Source organism: Protomyctophum bolini (genome assembly GCF_963924005.1).
Source record: "Protomyctophum bolini genome assembly, chromosome: 5".
NCBI lineage: Eukaryota > Metazoa > Chordata > Actinopteri > Myctophiformes > Myctophidae > Protomyctophum > Protomyctophum bolini.
In genome coordinates, this window is record NC_137866.1 from 30099441 (window position 1) to 30124683 (window position 25243).

General features: G+C 40.4%; 1 protein-coding gene across 1 annotated transcript; it reads left to right on the plus strand.

Annotated features, from left to right (window-relative positions):
• The first annotated feature begins 1044 nt into the window (after positions 1–1044).
• On the plus strand, positions 1045–16964 carry LOC308315048 (protein-L-isoaspartate O-methyltransferase domain-containing protein 2-like). The gene is made up of 9 exons (XM_080762871.1): positions 1045–1167; positions 2237–2351; positions 4127–4287; positions 7429–7579; positions 8194–8296; positions 10259–10430; positions 11417–11540; positions 13468–13874; positions 13983–16964. Exons 3-9 carry the CDS (start codon positions 4132–4134, stop codon positions 14133–14135), a joined length of 1266 nt encoding a protein of 421 aa, XP_080618997.1. The 5' UTR covers positions 1045–1167; positions 2237–2351; positions 4127–4131; the 3' UTR covers positions 14136–16964.
• The last annotated feature ends 8279 nt before the right edge of the window (positions 16965–25243 follow it).

Here is a 25243-nt window from a genome sequence, read left to right on the forward strand (position 1 = left end):
CCACATTTTGGTGGCATAGGAGCGAAAATAATGTAGTCCCTTGTTTGTGCCGAATCTGGGTTGTACATGGTTCGTTGCACTTCCTCTGGTGTTGTGGGTGTGTACTTTGTTAACATTAAGGAAGTATCTAGACAGGTACATGGGTATCTTGGTGGTGTATCGAATCTTGTGGACCAGACCCATTGCAAGATGCTGTACTCTGTCGTCGACCCTAAGCCATTCCAGCCTGTCAAAGTGGGCAGGGGGGTGAGGCCAAGTAGGAGCCTGACCAGTTTGTTTTGGGAAGTCTGGAGCCTAGTTTTAAGGGCCTTTGAGGTGCTGTGTTACCAGGAGGTGCATGCAATAGTCAAAGAGACCTTGTAGGATGGCTCTGTTAAGGTCTTCAAGGTGTTTCTGTTGACCAGTGAGGAGATCCTGTAAAGGAATCTTGTTCTTTGGTTGACTTTTTTGATTACGTTGGTGGCCATTTTATCACCGGAAAGATTAGCCTCCAGGATGGAACCTAGGTAATTTCATCTTCACGTGTGATAACATTGTCACCCACTCTAACCAAGAAGCTATTTGCCTTGCTGAGATTACTATTAGATCCAAAGAGAATGGATTCAGTTTTTCCCAGGTGTAAAGATAGTTTGTTCAGCGAGCCAGGTGCAGATTCTACCGAGTTCAGAGCTGAGGGCCTTTTCAACCTGCAGTTTGATGGCTGGGTGGCAGATGGCTAGTATTCATCACTATTCAGATTTGTGTTGTTAAAATGTAAAAATAATGTAATGTAATGTAAAATATTCCTAATAAAATTAATACATAAATCCACAACTAAAGATCTACATGCTCGCAACGTGTCGCGTTTGCATTAGTCTCTCAAGACAAGACACTAGTGAAGACAGACAGACTGTTCAGTCAAGGAAAAAGAGGGCGCTGTTTTTCCCTTGTTTTTGCCAATGGGGTACCCACCCTGTGCCAGATTGTGTTTCCGTTTCATAGACCTGGTTGCTTGTTTCTATCGCAAAACGTGGCAACACTGAGCGTCAGCTGTGTTTACATCCAGCAGAGCAGCAGTGGTGTGTTGTTCCAGACTGGATCACACACTCACTCACAGGGACTGTAGAGACACAACAACATAAAACGACTGAAGAAAGACACAAAAACAGCGAGAAAACCAACAACCAGGTACGACAACGACTGACATTTGTTCCACCAGGTGTGTCAACCACGTAAACCCGTGATCAGGCGGTGTTTTTTGGGGGGTATTATAATTATTATCCCAGGCAGAGCCAGTTCAGCCACCGTGCTGTACTACTGGGTCCATCCATGATCTCTTTCTTCTCCTTCACCAAGGAAGGCAGTAAAACGGCATAGCGGTTGTTTTCTTTCTATTTGTGTATCTTCGATCAAGGGCCAGGCCGTTCTAAAGGTGTTTGTGCAGTTGATCGGATCGTTCACACAGGGAGTGTGTGAGGGGTGTGTGTGTGTGCATGGATGTTATTGTTTGCTCAATATCGGTTTAGCTGAGCACCGCAAAAAATATAGCAATCCCGAACCCCGCCGCCGCAACAACGCGGAGGTTGTTGGGGAGAGGGGTTTTCTGAATTACAGTACATTTCAAGTATACAACTCGATACAAAAAAAAACTGTTAACTGTGAATGGACGACACCATAAAGCATTACACTTGTTTACAGTAGGGCCCACCATTTTCAATTCATCAAAACATTTAGAGACGAAGTGTGGCGGGGGTTAAATGCGGTTATTGGATTAAAGTAAATCGTCTGTCTTTAAACTACGTGGAAAAGGTAATGATTATTATTATGTAATTAATTGAACTCTAACCCCATCTCACATCGGAAATGTTATGTGTTACCCTTTTTGTTGCAGGAAGTGTCTTCCTTCTAGCCCACTATATATAGTTTATATTAGACGGTGTGGTGCAGCGCCACCCTGTGGTTAAATCAGGGCGTACCAGACAAGGCAGTGATTATTGCCATATATGTATGTATTGTGTATATGTATATATGATATATCCATGGTTATCGACGGGAAATACAACTTGTGAATGTATCACTGCAAGTCAACATTTGTCCCTGGGGTGAATGGGTCACTCACCCCATAGCTAATGGCCCAATGAATTTGCATACTAGGCCACGCTGCCACATACTGGGGAGCATCAACCAATATTGAAATAGTAAGGATCCTTTGTTGTTTTACAGCTTCATGACATGACTAACGTTTTTTTTCTCCCAGAGCTGCCTGTGATCTCAGTGACTCTCCTGTCCTTTGGCATGGCTGCCAGGTGTTGTGCTTAACACCAGCACTACAGAACAGCAGACATTCACACCTAGAGTGCTTCTACCAAAAGGTACATCTATTTACACGTCTCAGTGTGGTTGGTTGCTTCCTTCCTTGGGAAATCGTTTTGGGGAAGTTTAGTGAGTTAGCTATCATACCTGCGTCCTAACTTAGTTGTTACTTAACACTAGTTGGTGAGGTGATTACTCACCAACCTGAACGAAGTGCTATTCTCAACATCATAATCATAATTACAAAATATAAAACTGTAATAGAAATATAGTATTCCAGATGGCATCGCCTGTGACTGGCAGTGCGAGCTGACTTTGTCTCTCTGTAGTCACATACACCTATTTGTTTACATATTATGAACTAAGTATTATTATAGATAGTTGTTTTATACTATACCAAGTTTTGAAGCCTGTGTATATGGCAGTGTCAGCCTGGCAGGCTGGGAGACAGTGTGTGTATATGGTGGTGTCAGCCTGGGAGACAGTGTGTGTATATGGTGGTGTCAGCCTGGGAGACAGTGTGTGTATATGGTGGTGTCAGCCTGGGAGACAGTGTGTGTATATGGTGGTGTCAGCCTGGGAGACAGTGTGTGTATATGGTGGTGTCAGCGTGGCAGGCTGGGAGACAGTATATGCACGTCTTGGGAACTTGTCTTGGCAGATGTATGTTAGGGCTGTCACGATTTCACTTTTTAAGTTGACAATTAATACAAATAATAGCAATTTACGATTTAATTGTGTTTTTGTCATTGAGCATTGGAACATATGAATAACAATTAAAACATTAAGTTTGCCTATTATGATTTGTAAACAGAAATTGCACAGGGAAGGTTTCTGGTTTTATGGACTTCAGTGTTTTGTACTATACAATTGTATACAATAGTACAGAACAAAGAATGATTGTTTTTGCTGTTGTTGAAGAGTCTGAGCAATTATGTTTTATTTTATTTTATGCCAGTGTTAATTTTTAGTTGGCTAAGACTAGATAGTTTAAGTAGCCTAGGCAGGCCTAAATTTCAATGGATTGTTCAAAGACTGAGCTTAAATCAGAATTTGCTAAGACTAAGGGCCATTTGCACCAAGAAAGATTAAGCCTTAATCTGGTTTAAATCAAGGTTTATCTATTAATCCAGTTGCACCAAACTCAGAGCACAGCACAGTTGTTCTTTATGTGTGTACGAAGCCTCAGTGTGGAACGAAGAACCTTTTTTGCATGGTGGGGAACATAGAACCTGGGGAACATATGTACACTCCCCTTTCAACATCCTCACAACAGCTCAACACAGACAAGACAAGACTTTGGTCTTCCTCATAACAGGAATGACCATTTGGGATTGTGAGGGACTTCATAATTAAGCACAATGGCTTTAAAAAACATGACATCATGCCGTAGTGGTAAGCGACTCACAGCTCACCCAAATCTCTCAAGCAAGGCCTATTCATAGTCCAGTTTCGGTGAACCGAAACGGTGGTTAGTAAAAACAGTTACGTTTACAGGTTACGTTTCACACACACATTCATACACCGATGGTGGCGGAAACCATGCAAGGCACCAACCAGTACATCAGGAGCAATTAGGGGTTCAGTGTCTTGCTTAAGGACCGATACCGATACCAGTATCGGTATCAGAAAAAACTCTAGTAAAAATACTGTACTTAGTTACTTTACACCACTGGCAAAATTGTTAAACGTAAAAAAATAAAAAAGATGAATCTTGATGTTTCCTTTCCGGGTGTGAAGTGAACCCCCCAAGCCTGTTCCTCTCTCTCTCTCTCTCTCTCTCTCTCTCTCTCTCTCCTCTCCAAGCCTGTTCCTCTCTCTCTCTCCTCTCCAGCCAAGATGGGCGGAGCTGTGAGCGCGGGCGAGGACAACGACGAGCTGATTGACAACCTGAAGGAGGCTTACTACATCCGCTCGGACCTGGTAGAGCGGGCGTTTCGAGCCATCGACCGGGCCGACTATTACCTGGAGGAGTACAGAGACAACGCGTACAAGGTAACTGGCTGCCGATTTGTACTTTGTTGTTGTAGCACCGAAATACAATAGACTAGTTCCTCACATGTCCCATTCCTGGGACATGTGAGAATGGTCCAGTGGAGAAAGAAAATAAGGCCACCTTTACAGAAGTGGTTGCCAGAGAAAAAAGTCCTGTTGCGTTCTCATTTCTAAGTGCAACATTGATGAACACGCTGTAGTGTGCATACCATGTTGCTAGTTGGCGCTGACGGACTGCCAGCTAGACCAAGAAGAACCACCAGTTTGATAGTTCACTTCCCCGTCATACTGTTTGTTTACATCATGGTTAACATTCACCATCGCTAGTCGCTACATTTGTATTTGTAGGTTGCGCGGGGCGAGGGAGACGGGGAGTGCTTGCTCATTCTAGGAACTCCAAATATGGCCACGGCTCTGCATCAATGTAATAAACATCTGCGTGAGCCATGATGTCACAAGTTTGGCGGAGTCATCGTTTTGCCTGTTTACATGGACGTTTTCAAAAATTTCCACCAGTGTTGTTTTGTCGACTAAAACTAAGACGAAAAATGTTCGTCGACTACCTTTTTTCACTGACGAAAACTAAATGAAAAGCTAAGACTAAATGTATTGACAATTTCGTCATCTAAATGATAACTAGACTAAAATGTTAGGAAGGGACTAGTGGACGAGAAATCCAGTATACTGCAAGTCGTTTTACACTTGGTTGCATGCTGGAAATAGCAGATCTACAAGCTCACAATGTGTCGCGACGTGCTGTGAGCTTGAAGATCGGCTATTTTCAGCAAGTGTAAAATCAGTCATTATGACGGCATCAAGGCCCACCAAAATACATTTTAGTCGACTAAAACAACTAGATCGGTCGACTAAAAACGTATGACATTTAGTCGACTAAAACTAGACTAACACTAAAACATTCCTGGTGACTAAAATGTGACTTCAACTAAATGCCTACGACTAAAACTAAAATAAAAAAATTCTGCCAAAAACACTGATTTCCACTCTGGAAGGTGTTTTCACTTTGTTTGCGTTTTCTTCACCTCCTGAAAACGCCGTTCTTGTCTAAAGGGACCCCAGCAAACGATACTTCATTTTCCCGTTTTCCATGAACACCGTTCCCGTGTAAAGAGGGCCTAAAATTAATCCCATTATGGGTGTATGGGATTTTTCTCTATCACTAAATAGTCTTAGTGTTCTAGGGTTAAATTAACCCATTTTGACCTGGGAACGATGTCTTCTGAATCCTAAAAGTTTTCTGAAAAACCCATGTTTCTATGTCAGTGGTGCTCAAACATTTTCATGTCAAGGACCCCCAGAATTATCCCTATCCCTATCCCTAAAACGTACGCACTGAAAGTAGATATATTCAAAGATTTGCGCCACATTTTCACGATTTTTAGATCTGCTATTTTTAAACAGCTAAAAGCATAAACATGATGCTTCAAACAACAAAAGGGGTTCCCATTTTTGGGTTGTTGTTGCTATGTACAGTACATAGCAACAACATGTTTTGGTAACTTTTGTATAAATATTTGAAGCTTTTCAGAAAACTAAGCACAGGATTTAGAAGGTGCTTTTCAAATCGGCCTCGGGTCTAAATGGGTTAAACAGTATGCGTAGCCAAAGGAAAATTGTGAGCTGGGGAAAGCTTATCGTTATACGATATATGACTCTATCTTACAGTAAGTGGAAAACATTTCTGACCATACCTGACTGTTCTAGCTGTTTTATTACCACATAGACTTTTTTTCTGATTTACCACTTAACCCTGTATTATACTTTGTTGTTCACTGGGGGGTACAGGCTTTAGTTCCGACATACTATTGGTCCGACTGTCATTAGACACCCTACCCAAAACCCTAACCGCACGCCGTAGGCACCACATGTCGGACCAACGCAGGTCGGGTTCGACGGGTGATTTCCGTATATGTCAGACCTTTAGGGTGTTGGATCTGCGTGTTCACGCCGACCCGTACACTGGTGGCGTACACAGATAATGAAAATATTCAAGGTCATATCTGCCGATACCGATTCCGATATTATACGGATTATGCTGCCTGCAAACATTAGAAATAATATGTATGTACAGTAATTGTATTTTATTTTTTGTCCTTGTCACGGGGCAACCCGTGCCGTATATACAAAGACACATGAAACTCCTTTCTATAACATGCAAGGACTAATGTTTTAAACTTGTGTAGGGAAAACTGTGTTCACTGATTGTTTGCTAATTGTCTCTCCTGCACTGCTGGTGGCATTTCCCTTGATTTAGGAATGGGCCAAGTGCTATGCAGGAGAGGGGTGTTTCTCTTTATGCTTTCAGTAATTGTCATTGAGTTTTCATTCTGATTTATACTTGTTATTGAGAATGTTTAGGTTACTGTTTATTCAAGGTGGTTAATGGAAGTATTTATATTAGTGAAGTATTTGAGAAGAAATGTGCTAATTGAGTCTGTGCCCAGTGGTAGGATCCACCCCTTTTAAAGGAGGCTGCAGGGACAGCCTAGTTAGTAGTTAGTTAGAAGTGGGCAATGACACAGGTAACATCCCTGAGGGAGAGCTACAGGGCCTTGTGTGATCAAGGTACAGCCTGAAGAGAGCGCTTAGCCAGTTGGGGTTTGTTCGTAGTGTTTGGTCAAGTGTTCATTCCATTTCTCAGTATTATTATTATTGTTATTTTCCTGGTTTCACACTGTTGAATCTGTACTGGATTTTGGGGAAAATAAACGCCCTTAACTACAATTTCGGACTGTTCTTGGAGCCTTGGCCGTTCGGGCAACTTCACAGTCCTGTTATGTCAAATGTATGAATGTGTTGCATACAAGGCCGCTGGGTTGCAAAACAAATTTCAGTGCAAACTGACAAAGTACTATATCATATCATATAAAATAAAGGAAATTGACAAATACAAATGCGACAGAGTCATTGACAGTCATCAATATCTGTGAAAATAATCTGTATTATTTTGAGACCGATATGGAGCTTTTATGGCCGATTTGGATATGCTACCAATTATCTCGTGCACCACAAGAAATAGCCTCTTACAAGTAGACAATTGTGCATTTATCATAATCAAAGCAAATTGGTGACATGGCTCAGCCCTATAGTTTGTTGAAACCTGTATGCTGTTGTCTTTGTCAGGACCTGGCCTGGCGTCACGGGAACATCCACCTGTCAGCTCCCTGCATCTACTCGGAGGTGATGGAGGCCCTGGACCTCCACCCTGGCCTCTCCTTCCTCAACCTGGGCAGCGGGACCGGCTACCTCAGCACCATGGTGGGCCTCATACTGGGTGGGTGACAGTTGTACAGTTGCTTAACATTAATGAAATTATGCTCTGTCGCATGGGCAATTTTGTATGGGTTTTCTACATTTTCTCCTACATTTTCAAAAAGCATTTCCAAAAAAGCTAATGTTTTCATGATTTAACAACAAAATGCATTGATGATGATTTTTTTTCAGTAATTTCATAAAATAACTGAAAATAGTCAATCTACAAGCCTGCGGACTGAAGCGAAGCGTTGTGTGCTTGTAGATCTGCTATTTTCACTAGTTTGGGTCCCGGGGAGACGTCAAATTTCTGTTTTGGGTCACGGCCATGGGGCAAAAAGGTTTGGGAACCACTGATCTACAAGCTCACAATACAGCACCCAACACTGACCTTTGTGAGCTTGTAGATTGGCTAATGTCAGCGAGTGTCACAGTTGTACAACAAAGTATATAAATCACGCATAATAATACCTGCTGCCTTCTTTTCAGAAGGCGACCTGACCTCACTTGATTTCATCATGTAAAAATAGCAGCAAAAGAATGTAGCATTTCCAAGCTTTGTGGTGCCTTTTTAGTATGTGAAAACGTATATTGAAGCTAATCTCATAATAACAGTGTGTTGTTCTGTCGTCTCAGGTCCATTTGGCATTAACCATGGGGTAGAGCTCCATGCAGATGTGATCGCCTATGCCTACCAGAAGCTGGATTACTTCATCAAAACAAGCGAGAGCTTTGACAAGTACGTTTTAAAAATGATATCTTGTGCCTGGGCTTGCCGAGCGGTCCAGGCACCTAGGCTGGTAATGATCTAGCCCTACAAGCAGAACCCAATGCTACTGAAGTTTCTGACATTTTTTAGACCCAGAGCATGGGGTCCTATTCCACCTCCACCCTGCCACCGGGTACGCACACATAAATAAACGTAAACACCTTCGGATAAGTCCTTCTGCGCTCTTTGAGGACTTTTTTTCGTGTGAGGGCTTCTGAATGTGTGAACTTTAAGTACCTATAAATACCGCAGCGAATATCTCCTGTGGCGCGGAAGCCGTTAAGTATTTTTAATCTTTGTTTGACCGATTTGGTCGCTTTGATTCTTCTCTTCCTTCCTTGTTTATTGACACCTCATTGTACCGCCTATCTGGCTAGCTAGTGGCGCTATAGCTATGACAGAGCAGATCAGAGGCAGGAACGTAGCCGGCACAAGCCAACCGCACATCGGGAGGCGATACAATAAACGGTAAATAAACAAGAAGAATCAAAGCGACCAAATCGGTCAAACAAAGTACTTAACGGCTTCCGCGACACAAGAGAATTTGCAGCGGTATGTATAGGTACTTATAGTTGACACCTTCAGAATAACGCAAACGAAAAGAAGACGTCAAACGGCGCAGACTCGATGTTACCGAGGATATTTATGTCCGCGTTCCAACATTCCCATACGAAAATATAGTACGCACAGGGACCCTACGCAAAGTGACATCCAAATTTCAGAAAAGCTTTACGGAGGGTTCCGAGAGGGGCTAGTAATGATCCAGCGTGTCGTGGGTTCGACTCCCGTTCCCGACGACCTTTGCTGCATTTCTCCCCCCCCTCCCAACCCCCCTGTGAATCCTGTGAATAGCTACTGTACCCCACTGTTCCAAAACGAGATTATGAGATTTGATTAATTATAAGCATTAATCCATAATAAATAAAAAATAAACTATTTTTTTTTACTCACATGGTACTGATGGTAGAACAGTCTAATACGAATCCGGGCTTATTAGTCGCGCATTTGACTGGCACTGGCCTCACAATTTATATAGTTTCATTAATTTAGTGCTCACTGGGCAGTAGGCAAACTGATTTTCGTCAGCTTTCTGTGTGCAGGCTTGTGTGTACACAACATTTGTAATGTTTGTAAAATTGTAAAGAGGATGCATAGACACTTTGACCGCATAACCCACCATACACAACATTTATTCCATTGTCTTTCCACGTGTAATACGCAAAACCCGCTATTTGTTTTATGTGTTTAATTCGCCACTGTTAGATGCTTATTATGGAAAAACATTGACTGATGCAGAGGATTTGCACCTCCGTTTCTCAGAATGAAAGCACAATAGTTTATTTGCACCTCCGTTTCTCAGAATGAAAGCACAATAGTTTATTTTAAATATTATTATTTAAAATAGAAGTGTGGAAAATGCCTACATTATTTGTATTGCCCCTATAAAACATATTGCTGATCAATATCTCGGGTCAATATCTGCGCTGAAATTTGATGCACGTCTTAAATCTCGACCTCAAGGTTGTACCGACTGTAAATGTTTGCATTGTGTTAACCCATTCAGGACTGGATCGCCTTTTGGTGTTTTAAGCATTATGAAGTTATACATTAGCTATTTAAAAAAAGCAGATCTACAAGCTCTCTTGAAAATGTGGACCAACTCTTTGAATATATATTCCTTCAGAGCAAACGCAGAACGTTTTTAATTCAAATCTTTGCTTCTGGGGCGTTTCTGGAACAACATATTTTCAGATATCGGCGGCCAATTGCATATAATTTCTTGGGGTCATTGACATGAAATAGTTTGAAAACCACTGACATAGAAACGTAGGTTTTTCAGAAAACTGTCATGATTTAGAAGACATTTGTAGAATCTAAGAAGTCCTAAATGAGTTAATAAGTAGCGCGTGTTTGTGTGCGTCTCCCCATCAGGTTTGAGTTCTGCGAGCCGTCCTTTGTGCTGGGGAACTGCCTGGAGATTCCTCCAGAGAGTCGGCAGTACGACCGGGTGTACTGTGGCGCCGGCGTCCAGAAGGAGCACGAGGACCACATGAAGCACCTGCTGAAGGTGGGCGGGGTGCTGGTGCTCCCGCTGGAGGAGAAGGTAGGGTCCATTTCCTTTTTTTTATATATTTTTTATTCCTGCGATTTTGTAACCCATTTTTCACCCCTGTGTCAATCATCTACTGTGATCCTGGGCTCTACACACCCTCCGCCAACCTGGGGAGAGCAACGGACTTAACTCATGCTTCCTTCATGCTTGAGTGTCCAAGTTGCTCCTTTACACCTGACAGGGGGGAGTTTCCCTGGTTGGACGTAGCGCGTGAAAGGAACACGTTATTCCAACCATTTCCTTTTTTAAACTCAAATCAAAGCAGATGTTCTGGCCGTGTGGTGGCCGGGAACATTCTCTAGTATATGCCAACGGGTGGGCAACTTTGATGATGGAAAGGGCCACTATATTTCCACACTCACTCCAGAGGGCCACATTGCATATTACATTTCTGGCATATTTGAATTGAAATCTTGAATAAATCTTTGCTATTTTTGAATTGGAATCCTGAAGTTAAAATTTTAATTTAATTTCAAAAGCATTTAGTTATAGTTATGTTAACTTTATGAACTAGAGAGAGAGAGAGAGAGATTGTAGATCGGCTATTCTTTTTTAGATCGGCTACTTTTTTTTACTTTTGGTACTTTAAGTACACTTCGACGCCAAAGTACATGTACTTTTAATCAAGTACATTTTGAATTCCAGACTTTTACTTGTAACCGAGTTATTTTTCCACCACTGCACAAAAGCGCCAAAAGTGCCAAACGCTTGTAGACCAGGATTAAAAGTTTTGAATGCTGAAAGTAACAGTTTCCACCCGACAGACGATTTATTTAGTTTATATTAGACGGAGATACATGGTTGAAATGTGCAATTTAAGGATTGAATATCGATATGGTCCAGACATATTATAATATTGCCCTGCAAGAGACATGCATGCAGTTTGAAAACATGTTCAATATATTGGTGCATTTCCTCCTGTTGTCGGCGGGCGGCACACATTGAATCTCTTTTTCTTCTCCATGTGTTCCCTCCAGCTGACCAGAATCATCCGTACGGGTCTGAACAGCTGGGAGACCAAAAAGATCATCTCTGTGTCCTTTGCTCCTCTGGTTCTGCCCAAGCACTGCCCCAACGGCAAAGCCAAGACTGTCCCTCTACGTGAGTCCCATTTCAGACACTGCTACTGCTGTGATGAATCCAATATACCTGTGTGTGTGTATATATAGTATAGGGCTCCATCTTATCCCTTATCCCTAAACGTATTTGCCATTTTTTTACTATTTTGAAAAACATTTTAAAATAGTTGAACTAGCCGAAGTTTTTATTAAATAGTAAAAAATGGCAAAACGGTGAATCCGCAAAACCTATGACATCATGGCTCATGTTGGCTCATTTATTACATTGATGCAGAGCCATATATGATATAATTAGTCCTGCAACAAACAGTCAAAAAGTGCTTTAGTTTTCGAGATACCCCTACCGGAGGTAGGACCAAACACAACATAGTTTTTCCTCATCTCTAAGGCCTCCCATACATGAAATGGATTCTTGTATAAAAATATTTTACTGCAAAAGTGGTGAAATTGTTATTTAAAGTTATACACCTCAAACTAAAAATAAAGCCTGTCCGTCTGGGGGTTGAGGCACTTAAAGTCATGTAGTTTCACAATGGAAGCTCTGAGAGGTTCAAAACTTGGCATAACTTGAAGCCAGAACATACAGTACCTCTACATTCTAGAAATGACCTGAATGTCAATATCTGAATGTCAATATGAGATATACAGGTCGATTATCCAGTTCCAATAATATTACATATCATATTACAGTTTTTAGAGCTGGGGGCGTGTAGAATGTCATATTGCATTTTTGGGCATGTTAAGACACCCCGTGGATTGCGCAAAACGGCCTTGAATTATTAATGGGAGTGTTTAAGGAGTGTTTGAGACGTACCCAATCAACATGTCCGTACTATTCTCTTTACCAGTCAGCTGATGTCACATACGGAATGCGCACTTTGGGGATCGTGGTATTACATTTCTTCAGGCTGGCACCATAGAAGACATGACATGACTTTGTCACATTTGGGTTAATTATTCCTATTGCACTGCATGCTGTCACCTTTATGCCTCTATTGAAAAACACCAGTAAAATAACCTTTATTATATTTTATTTCATTCAAGTCACGATGAAGGAATGAGTTGAATGGGTGCTGCGTAATGCTGTGCCTGTGGCCCCGATGGTATATGGTCTTCGCTCGTAGCATTTTATTGAAGAAGACTTGAATCGGGTGTGATACAGCGTATGAAAGCAAACTTCCCAAGGATTATGGAGATGTTTTTAACTTTTTATCTTTTTTAAAGGTTGAGAAATGAAAGAATTATGGCCGTTTCTAATCTCAACATTTTACAAAAAAAAGATGCAAAAAGAGCGCTGTTGCCATGTCTCATAGAAACAAGTAAATAGGTCTATAAAAAGAATCCCAAAAGAAGCGCATATAACAGGGGTCTGTAACCTATTTTAAATGAAGTGCCATGTTTTTATTTTCTAGATAGTGAGTCTGCCATATCCAGATTAATTTTAATGACACCACATTCAAATAAAAAAACATATTTTGATTCGCCGAGGATTAAATCCCAAACTTTTTCACATTGGCCTGACATTTTTGCAAAACACATTTTTGGAACAAAATGCCTCAAATCATGAGTTTGAATGTCCAATTGCCATCAAAGGTGTAAGAAAAAATGTGAAAAATTTCACATTGGCCTTTTATAGCGCCACCAGGAGGCCACAATTAACTACCTAACCAGGGAGCACTTTTTCTAGTTTTCTCTGCAGAGATCTGACCTGCTACCCTAAGCAGAGCCTGACTCACCCTGAGCACAAATTATTTTCTTTATATATATATATATATATATATATATATATAATATATACGTGAAAGCATTCGAGAAACACATTTTTATAAGCCATTATCGTCTGCTTAAACACCAATTTTATCGGCCTCATTAGCACCCCTAATCTGCAGATAGGTATTGTCGTACTTTGACAATCTCTAAAAACTAAACCGTCTCTCCCACCTCTCCAGCCGTGTACGAGGTGCGGACTCTCCAGGAGCTGGCTCGCATCTCCATCCGCCACACGCTCCGGGTGACCACGGGTGGCAGCGGTGGCGGCGGCGGGCAGCCCTCCGGGCGCGGCCGCGGCTCCTCGTTCAGCGTGGGCCGCGGCCTGGCGGCGGCCGGCCTCCACAAGTACGGCCCGCGCTTCAAGCGGCGGCGCGTCCACCACCGGCGACACTGCAACGCCCTGGTGCTGGCCACGCGTCAGGCGGTAGTGGGAGGCGCTGCCGCCGCCCCCACCCCCGACGACAACAACAACAACCAGGGAGGAGGAGGACGCAGGGGGAGGGACCGAGGGCGCCGGCGAGAGGAGGAGGAGGAAGAGGAGGAGGAGGAAGAGGAGAGAGAATGGGAGGCGACAAAGCACCGCTTGGCGAGAGGTATCAGGCGGGTGGCAGGCCGAGGAAGGGCTCCGGCCGTGCCAGAGGAGGAGGAGGAGGAGGCGGGAGGAGGCGGGGAGGAGGAGGAGGATGATGAAGAGGATGAGGAGGAGGAGGTTGGGGGAGAGGAGGAGAGGCAGACGGGGGAACTGACGCGAGTGGAGCCGACGGTGAACGTCCTGAGAGAGAGGATTCTGGGCCTGCCGCTGCCCGCGCCCCTGAAGATGTACCTGCTTTACTACAGGGAGAAATGAGCCCCCCCACACACACACACACACACACACACACTGACCCATGACCTCCAGGCCTCTCTCCACACCGTTGTACCTCTCTCTCTCCGCAACCAACCCAATTCCTCTCCATCATCCATTATTTTCTCTCTATCTCTCTCTCTCTTTCTCAATCTCTCTCTCATCAAGACGGCCGACCACATTGCTGATGTAAAGCCCTGCGTGTGACAGCATGTCCATGCGCGCAAGCCAGGGTGTCTCTTCCAGGTTATTTTCCAAATAATTATATTTTCCTTTTTTTTTTTAAACGACTCTCCGTGTTGGTACTTCATATGTATTTATCCACTATCCGCAATTTATTTTTCTCAGCCGAGATCCTTTATCCTGACTTGATGTAGCCTAGGAACTTAAGCGGGCGTTTGAGAGAGAGAGCTGGTACTGAATCGAACTGTATTCTCATGTAAGAGCAAAATGTCCACTCTGTGGACATGGCCAATGGCCAGAGGACTCTGGCTGTTACGAGCAGGAACAGAGAGGGAGGACCATCAGTACTGCATGGCTGTGTTCCATCTTACTCTGAACGTTGCATACTATGGCTGTGATCTATATATCAGACCGTTCAAAATCAAAACAGAGAAAGGTTTTTTCCGCCATTGTGCTGTGGCGTGGCGTGTCTGAGTGTGGGGGGAACTGAAAGTCAAAAGGAACAATAGAGATATATATATATATATATATATATATAAAGCTTTGTGAAGCGAAGGGAAATAATGAACATAAAAAAACTAAAACGGTAGTTTACAACTGTTCAGAGAAGTCAGGAGATTGTCTCCTGCTCTGTACGACGAGGTTGGATGTTCAGAGAAGTCAGGAGGTTGTCTCCTGCTCTGTACGACGAGTAGATTTTTGGCCTGTGGTGATTTTGTTTCCACTCATTTCCAAAATCAAACGGGAGCATTCCACTGATAATAATTATCTTACGGTTTCATTGTCACTTTAGAAACATTTCTAGGTTGTCGTATTAAAATTCAGTTCCACTATTCCCTTGTTTCTATGCAGACATGGAACCCCTTACCCCTTACACTGCATGTGTAAAAGCTTTTCTCTCTTCAATTACAGTCTATACCAGTTAGTGCTTCTCAAACATTTTCATGTCAAGGACCCCCAAATTGTAAAATGTACTTTTACTTGGCCGCACCGGGAACCCCATTTGAAAAGATGTAGTGCCGCAATATGTGAAGACTTGACAACATTTGTCTGAGGGCTCGACTAAGTGTTAAACTGTTACCCCTTTTTTTCTTTTTTTGGATAATCCCCCATCCAGTGGTACAACACACCAGCACGACCAAAACTGACCATATAAGACTAGAAAGACCATGATAACGACATTACCATGTAAAACTAGATTTTGTTTAAGGGATCAAACCAGCATGATGGAAATATTGTCCTTTAACTACTTAAACCATCTATAGTTAGTAAACTCCCCCCACACACACGCACACTACACCAATGTCTTAGCTGGAAATGGGCGATCTGCAAGCTCACAACATGTCGTATTGCAACACATTGTGAGTTTGCATATCGGGTATTTTCAGTGAATGTTCCCCCAGAATAGTCACGCCTAGGGTTCAAGTGGTTCAAAGATTGACTGCAACTTTTAACACAATTTGTGTTGATATTATTTTTCTTGTATTATTATTTTTTTGTTAACTATTTGCAACTTGAAGTGGTGTTCATGTTTTGACTGTACTTTTTGGTATGTCTTTCCAGCTGAAAAATGTGCTTGGGCATATTTTCTTTATTCCACCTCTTTGTTACCAAAATATCATCTTCCTTCTGTGCCAAGCCATTTGCATGTACTCCGAATCCAAGGCAGAAAATTCCATCTTGATCTAAACGGCAAAAATATGTCGGTTATAAGTTTTTGTGACTTATTGATTTAATCAATTTGAAACTAAGGTTGTCATGTTTCTTTCTTTCCTATATACAAAATGGCTTAGCCATAGTTCAAGTTATCTATTTTGGTTTAATAACTTACATCCCAAAGTTCTAGTCAAGGAGTTTTTAAATGTTTACTGAGAAATGTCCCCATTTTGTAGCTAATGCTAGTATCAACACGAGGATCAGCCACTGTAGTAGTCAGTATCTACCCTCCTCCTGATGTAAACTGTGGTGAAAATATGTGGGAAGCCATCACAATGATGCAGTTAGGAAAAGTCATAAGCCCTCATAAACCAGACAATAATAATAATGTTAATTTAGTGTTAATTTAACTCAGTGTACAAATGTAACCAATGAATCCGTAATCCTACGGAGAGTGATCTTCTATCTCACACTTGCTTTTATGTCCATTCTCGGTAGCACTGTTGGGTCTACCTTATGCTTAACCTGACCTGAGGACGATTATTTAAAAAAAAAAAGTATTTTAAATCCAGTTTTCTGAAAAACCTGTTTCTATGCCAGTCGTCCTCAAACATTTCCATGTCAAGAACCCCCAGAATTGTATGTAAATGGCCACCGACCCCCATTTGAAAATATGTAGTTCCAGGTACCCCCCAGAAGCAAATATTTGAGTTATAAACGTTTGCTTTGAAGGTATATATTCAAAGATTTGCGCCACATTGTCACGATTTTTTGAAAATTGCCGATCTGCTATATCTCCATGTGTGCATGGAGATAGAACAGATCATAACAGGGCTTTTACAAGTGCTCTCATACAACCATTCCTCCTTCCTTTGAATACCATTCATGTTCAGTTGCTGTGAGTTTTTCTTCTGCTGAATGTATAATCATATTGCACTTATAATAATGTTGGAGAGGATGACGTGATTTATTGTACCGGTTTATTTTCCAAATTCGAGCTGTATTATTGACTGCTGTTAATAAAAATCTGTTCTACAGATGTGTGATAGTCGAGGTTGTTTTTTTACAGGCCGTAGCTTTTAGATGAGATACCATGACTAAAAATGTTCCATTTTAGAAATATAGGTAGTATACTAGGATACTATCCCATAGATACTACTATGAGACCGATACTATACGTATATACGTACAATACGGATACTATGGGATGATAGTACTGATAGGAGTATAGCCCATGTTTTTTGAAATTTTGGAGAAAAAAAAAGTTATCCTCGTTTCTCATCATTTTGGACCATGGGCTATAGCCTATATCGTACGGCAGGGATACTCAAATAGATTTACCTGTGGGCCACATTACAAAAATGGCAAGGGGCCAGGGGCCAGTAGATAAAATTACGACATTAATGATACTTGATAACTTCTCTCTTTCAATTGCTTTATTTTCGCAAAATGTATCAAAGTACAATGTGCATGCACACAATATGTAAATAAATAAATGTGTTACATTTTCTTGCATAAACACAAAGAGCTGTTTCCATAACTGCACAAATTATTGCACATAACATGAGTAGCTGTTATAATAACATAACATAACATGAGTAGCTCTTTGCCTGCCTGCCTGCCTGCCTGTCTGTCTGTCCATGAGTAGTTATTTGTCTGTCTGTCAATGAGTAGCTGTCTTACTGTCTGCCTGTCTATGAGTAGCTGTCTGCCTGCCTGTCTTAGCAATTTAATCTTACCTGCGCAGGTAAGACACCCAAAGAAGAGGCCGACGCCCTAGGGAGGGAGGGACGCTATTAAACAAGCACTCCCCCTCACATCTTGTTTTATGGCACGTTGCAAAAATCAAAATGGCGGCTCGATATTGTCACTCTTGGAATATTTTGGACAGAAAGTAGCTCATAACATCTTTACGGGGGACTTTTATGATAAACAAGCGACACCAGATTGAAAGAGGATAATTCAAGCTTGGACTACAGCTGCAATGTTGGTGAGTTTAACGTAATTTAAGACCAGGAGATCACAAACCAATGCAAAACCAAAACCATGCATAGGAAGTCGATGCAACTCTAGATTCAACCAATTGTAAAAAGATCTAGAGTTGCAAATTGCGGCTATGCCTGTCTATGAGTAGCTGTCTGTCTGCCTGCCTGCCTGTCCAATTGTCCATGAGTAGCTGTCTGTCTGCCTGTCTGAGTAGCTGTCTGCCTGCCTGCCTAATTGTCCATGAGTAGCTGTCTGTCTGCCTGTCTATGAGTAGCTGTCTGCCTTCCTGCCTGTCCAATTTTCCATGAGTAGCTGTCTGTCTATGAGTAGCTGTCTGCCTTCCTGCCTGTCCAATTGTCCATGAGTAGCTGTCTGCCTGCCTGTCCAATTCTCCATGAGTAGCTGTCTGTCTGCCTGTCTATGAGTAGCTGTCTGACTGCCTGCCTGTCCAATTCTCCATGAGTAGCTGTCTGTCTGTCTGTCTGCCTGTCTATGAGTAGCTGCCTGCCTGCCTGCCAGCCAGCAAGTTGGTTAACAGAAAATAAATTGTTATGGCTGAGTAAAATAAAATATAATAAACACAATTTGCCTGAAAATAGATTACCCAGCTATGACCTTTTTCATGAAAAAAAAATGAGTAGTGATATGGCTGACTGAGTAAAATAAAACAATCTACCTGAAAATAGATAGCTATAAGTGAAGAGCAATTTCCGCAATTTCCGCAATTACCATTTCCGCAATTTCCGCAATTTCCATTTCCGCAATTTCCTCCATTTCCATTTCCGCAATTTCCCCAATTTCCATTTCCACCATTTCCGCAATTACCATTTCCGCAATTTCCGCAATTTCCATTTCCGCAATTTCCGCAATTTCCATTTCCACCATTTCCACCATAATAATGTAATTAAAGATAACTTCATTCAGATTTATATATTTTTATTTCATTTTCCAGATTTATTTTTCTTCTTTTTTTTAGATTTTCATTGGTGGGCCAGTCATAATGGTCCCGCGGGCCTGATGTGGCCCGCGGGCCTGAGGTTGAGTATCACTGCCGTACGATATGGGCTATAGCCCATGGTCCAAAATGATGGGCTATAACCCATCGTTTTTGTAATTTCGTCATTTTTTTCAAATCCTCAAAAATGATGAAAAACGGCGCGCTATAGTATGCCGTACGATATGGGCTATAGCCCATGGTCCAAAATGATGAGAAACGAGGATAACTTTTTTTTTTCAAAATTTCAAAAAACATGGGCTATAACCCATCGTTTTTGTCATTTCGTAATTTTTTTCAAATCTTCAAAAATGATGAAAAACGGCGCGCTATAGTATGCCGTACGATATGGGCTATAGCCCATGGTCCAAAATGATGAGAAACGAGGCTAACTTTTTTTTTCAAAATTTCTTAAAACATGGGCTATAACCCATCGTTTTTGTAATTTCGTCATTTTTTTCAAATCCTTAAAAATGATGAAAAACGGCGCGCTATAGTATGCCGTACGATATGGGCTATAGCCCATGGTCCAAAATGATGAGAAACGAGGATAACTTTTTTTTTCAAAATTTCAAAAAACATGGGCTATAACCCATCGTTTTTGTCAAATTGAGGAATTGCGGAAATGGTAATTGCAGAAATTGCGGAAATGGAAATTGCGGAAATTGCGGATTTGTTTTCTTCATTTTTTCATTTTTTTCAATTGCGGAAATTGCGGAAATTGCAGATATTTTTTCCCATTTTTTTCAAATCCTCAAAAATGATGAAAAACGGCGCGTTATAGTATGCCGTACGATATGGGCTATAGCCCATGGTCCAAAATGATGAGAAACGAGGATAACCTTTTTTTTTCAAAATTTCAAAAAACATGGGCTATAACCCATCGTTTTTGTCATTTCGTCATTTTTTTCAAATCTTCAAAAATGATGAAAAACTGCGCGCTATAGTATGCCGTACGATATGGGCTATAGCCCACGGTCCAAAATGATGAGAAACGAGGCTAACTTTTTTTTTCAAAATTTCAAAAAACATGGGCTATAACCCATCGTTTTTGTCATTTCGTCATTTTTTTCAAATCCTCAAAAATGATGAAAAACTGCGCGCTATAGTATGCCGTACGATATGGGCTATAGCCCACGGTCCAAAATGATGAGAAACGAGGCTAACTTTTTTTTTCAAAATTTCAAAAAACATGGGCTATAACCCATCGTTTTTGTCATTTTGTCATTTTTTTCAAATCCTCAAAAATGATGAAAAACGGCGCGCTATAGTATGCCGTACGATATGGGCTATAGCCCATGGTCCAAAATGATGAGAAACGAGGCAAACTTTTTTTTTCAAAATTTCAAAAAACATGGGCTATAACCCATCGTTTTTGTCATTTCGTCATTTTTTTCAAATCCTCAAAAATGATGAAAAACGGCGCGCTATAGTATGCCGTACGATATGGGCTATAGCCCATGGTCCAAAATGATGAGAAACGAGGATAACTTTTTTTTTCAAAATTTCAAAAAACATGGGCTATAACCCATCGTTTTTGTCATTTCGTCATTTTTTTCAAATCTTCAAAAATGATGAAAAACTGCGAGCTATAGTATGCCGTACGATATGGGCTATAGCCCACAGTCCAAAATGATGAGAAACGAGGCTAACTTTTTTTTCCAAAATTTCAAAAAACATGGGATTTAACCCATCGTTTTTGTCATTTTTTCATTTTTTTCAAATCCTCAAAAATGATGAAAAACGGCGCGCTATAGTATGCCGTACGATATGGGCTATAGCCCATGGTCCAAAATGATGAGAAACGAGGCTAACTTTTTTTTTCAAAATTTCAAAAAACATGGGCTATAACCCATCGTTTTTGTCATTTCGTCATTTTTTTCAAATCCTCAAAAATGATGAAAAACTGCGCGCTATAGTATGCCGTACGATATGGGCTATAGCCCACGGTCCAAAATGATGAGAAACAAGGCTAACTTTTTTTTTCAAAATTTCAAAAAACATGGGCTATAACCCATCGTTTTTGTCATTTTTTCATTTTTTTCAAATCCTCAAAAATGATGAAAACGGCGCGCTATAGTATGCCGTACGATATGGGTTATAGCCCATGGTCCAAAATGATGAGAAACGAGGATAACTTTTTTTTTCAAAATTTCAAAAAACATGGGCTATAACCCATCGTTTTTGTCATTTCGTCATTTTTTTCAAATCTTCAAAAATGATGAAAAACTGCGCTCTATAGTATGCCGTAAGATATGGGCTATAGCCCACGGTCCAAAATGATGAGAAACGAGGCTAACTTTTTTTTTCAAAATTTCAAAAAACATGGGCTATAACCCATCGTTTTTGTCATTTCGTCATTTTTTTCAAATCCTCAAAAATGATGAAAAACTGCGCGCTATAGTATGCCGTACGATATGGGCTATAGCCCACGGTCCAAAATGATGAGAAACGAGGCTAACTTTTTTTTTCAAAATTTCAAAAAACATGGGCTATAACCCATCGTTTTTGTCATTTCGTCATTTTTTTCAAATCCTCAAAAATGATGAAAAACGGCGCGCTATAGTATGCCGTACGATATGGGCTATAGCCCATGGTCCAAAATGATGAGAAACGAGGATAACTTTTTTTTTCAAAATTTCAAAAAACATGGGCTATAACCCATCGTTTTTGTCATTTCGTCATTTTTTTCAAATCTTCAAAAATTATGAAAAACTGCGAGCTATAGTATGCCGTACGATATGGGCTATAGCCCACGGTCCAAAATGATGAGAAACGAGGCTAACTTTTTTTTTCAAAATTTCAAAAAACATGGGCTATAACCCATCGTTTTTGTCATTTCGTCATTTTTTTCAAATCTTCAAAAATGATGAAAAACTGCGCGCTATAGTATGCCGTACGATATGGGCTATAGCCCACGGTCCAAAATGATGAGAAACGAGGCTAACTTTTTTTTTCAAAATTTCAAAAAACATGGGCTATAACCCATCGTTTTTGTCATTTCGTCATTTTTTTCAAATCCTCAAAAATGATGAAAAACTGCGCGCTATAGTATGCCGTACGATATGGGCTATAGCCCACGGTCCAAAATGATGAGAAACGAGGCTAACTTTTTTTTTCAAAATTTCAAAAAACATGGGCTATAACCCATCGTTTTTGTCATTTCGTCATTTTTTTCAAATCCTCAAAAATGATGAAAAACAGCGCGCTATAGTATGCCGTACGATATGGGCTATAGCCCATGGTCCAAAATGATGAGAAACGAGGATAACTTTTTTTTTCAAAATTTCAAAAAACATGGGCTATAACCCATCGTTTTTGTCATTTCGTCATTTTTTTCAAATCTTCAAAAATTATGAAAAACTGCGAGCTATAGTATGCCGTACGATATGGGCTATAGCCCACGGTCCAAAATGATGAGAAACGAGGCTAACTTTTTTTTTCAAAATTTCAAAAAACATGGGCTATAACCCATCGTTTTTGTCATTTCGTCATTTTTTTCAAATCTTCAAAAATGATGAAAAACTGCGAGCTATAGTATGCCGTACGATATGGGCTATAGCCCACAGTCCAAAATGATGAGAAACGAGGCTAACTTTTTTTTCCAAAATTTCAAAAAACATGGGCTATAACCCATCGTTTTTGTCATTTTTTCATTTTTTTCAAATCCTCAAAAATGATGAAAAACGGCGCGCTATAGTATGCCGTACAATATGGGCTATAGCCCATGGTCCAAAATGATGAGAAACGAGGCTAACTTTTTTTTTCAAAATTTCAAAAAACATGGGCTATAACCCATCGTTTTTGTCATTTTTTCATTTTTTTCAAATCCTCAAAAATGATGAAAAACGGCGCGCTATAGTATGCCGTACGATATGGGCTATAGCCCATGGTCCAAAATGATGAGAAACGAGGATAACTTTTTTTTTCAAAATTTCAAAAAACATGGGCTATAACCCATCGTTTTTGTCATTTCGTCATTTTTTTCAAATCCTCAAAAATGATGAAAAACTGCGCGCTATAGTATGCCGTACGATATGGGCTATAGCCCACGGTCCAAAATGGTGAGAAACGAGGCTAACTTTTTTTTCCAAAATTTCAAAAAACATGGGCTATAACCCATCGTTTTTGTCATTTCGTCATTTTTTTCAAATCCTCAAAAATGATGAAAAACTGCGCGCTATAGTATGCCGTACGATATGGGCTATAGCCCACGGTCCAAAATGATGAGAAACGAGGCTAACTTTTTTTTCCAAAATTTCAAAAAACATGGGCTATAACCCATCGTTTTTGTCATTTCGTCATTTTTTTCAAATCCTCAAAAATGATGGAAAACTGCGTGCTATAGTATGCCGTACGATATGGGCTATAGCCCACGGTCCAAAATGATGAGAAACGAGGCTAACTTTTTTTTTCAAAATTTCAAAAAACATGGGCTATAACCCATCGTTTTTGTCATTTTTTCATTTTTTTCAAATCCTCAAAAATGATGAAAAACGGCGCGCTATAGTATGCCGTACGATATGGGTTATAGCCCATGGTCCAAAATGATGAGAAACGAGGATAACTTTTTTTTTCAAAATTTCAAAAAACATGGGCTATAACCCATCGTTTTTGTCATTTCGTCATTTTTTTCAAATCTTCAAAAATGATGAAAAACTGCGCGCTATAGTATGCCGTACGCTATGGGCTATAGCCCACGGTCCAAAATGATGAGAAACGAGGCTAACTTTTTTTTTCAAAATTTCAAAAAACATGGGCTATAACCCATCGTTTTTGTAATTTCGTCATTTTTTTCAAATCCTCAAAAATGATGAAAAACGGCGCGCTATAGTATGCCGTACGATATGGGCTATAGCCCATGGTCCAAAATGATGAGAAACGAGGATAACTTTTTTTTTCAAAATTTTCAAAAAACATGGGCTATAACCCATCGTTTTTGTCATTTCGTCATTTTTTTCAAATCTTCAAAAATGATGAAAAACTGCGCGCTATAGTATGCCGTACGATATGGGCTATAGCCCACGGTCCAAAATGATGAGAAACGAGGCTAACTTTTTTTTTCAAAATTTCAAAAAACATGGGCTATAACCCATCGTTTTTGTCATTTTTTCATTTTTGTCAAATCATCAAAAATGATGAAAAACGGCGCGCTATAGTATGCCGTACGATATAGGCTATAGCCCACGGTCCAAAATGATGAGAAACGAGGATAACTTTTTTTTTCAAAATTTCAAAAAACATGGGCTATAACCCATCGTTTTTGTCATTTCGTCATTTTTTTCAAATCTTCAAAAATGATGAAAAACTGCGCGCTATAGTATGCCGTACGATATGGGCTATAGCCCACGGTCCAAAATGATGAGAAACGAGGCTAACTTTTTTTTTCAAAATTTCAAAAAACATGGGCTTTAACCCATCGTTTTTGTCATTTTTTCATTTTTGTCAAATCATCAAAAATGATGAAAAACGGCGCGCTATAGTATGCCGTACGATATAGGCTATAGCCCATGGTCCAAAATGATGAGAAACGAGGATAACTGTTTTTTTCAAAATTTCAAAAAACATGGGCTATAACCCATCGTTTTTGTCATTTCGTCATTTTTTTCAAATCTTCAAAAATGATGAAAAACTGCGCGCTATAGTATGCCGTACGATATGGGCTATAGCCCACGGTCGAAAATGATGAGAAACGAGGCTAACTTTTTTTTTCAACATTTCAAAAAACATGGGCTATAACCCATCGTTTTTGTCATTTCGTCACATTTGTCAAATCATCAAAAATGATGAAAAACGGCGCGCTATAGTATGCCGTACGACATAGGCTATAGCCCATGGTCCAAAATGATGAGAAACGAGGATAACTTTTTTTTTCAAAATTTCAAAAAACATGGGCTATAACCCATCGTTTTTGTCATTTCGTCATTTTTTTCAAATCTTCAAAAATGATGAAAAACTGCGCGCTATAGTATGCCGTACGATATGGGCTATAGCCCACGGTCCAAAATGATGAGAAACGAGGCTAACTTTTTTTTTCAAAATTTCAAAAAACATTGGCTATAACCCATCGTTTTTGTCATTTTTTCATTTTTGTCAAATCATCAAAAATGATGAAAAACGGCGCGCTATAGTATGCCGTACGATATAGGCTATAGCCCATGGTCCAAAATGATGAGAAACGAGGATAACTTTTTTTTTCAAAATTTCAAAAAACATGGGCTATAACCCATCGTTTTTGTCATTTCGTCATTTTTTTAAAATCTTCAAAAATGATGAAAAACTGCGCGCTATA

What these genes read in the sequence shown, in the direction of transcription:
- LOC308315048 (XM_080762871.1), top strand. Translation starts at nt 4,132, where the DNA reads ATGGGCGGAGCTGTGAGCGCGGGCGAGGACAACGACGAGCTGATTGAC. An exon ending in TGCTCCCGCTGGAGGAGAAG is followed by an intron (nt 10,431 to 11,416) that starts GTAGGGTCCATT and finishes TGTTCCCTCCAG; the next exon opens with CTGACCAGAATCATCCGTAC. An exon ending in AGGCGACAAAGCACCGCTTG is followed by an intron (nt 13,875 to 13,982) that starts GCGAGAGGTATC and finishes GATGATGAAGAG; the next exon opens with GATGAGGAGGAGGAGGTTGG.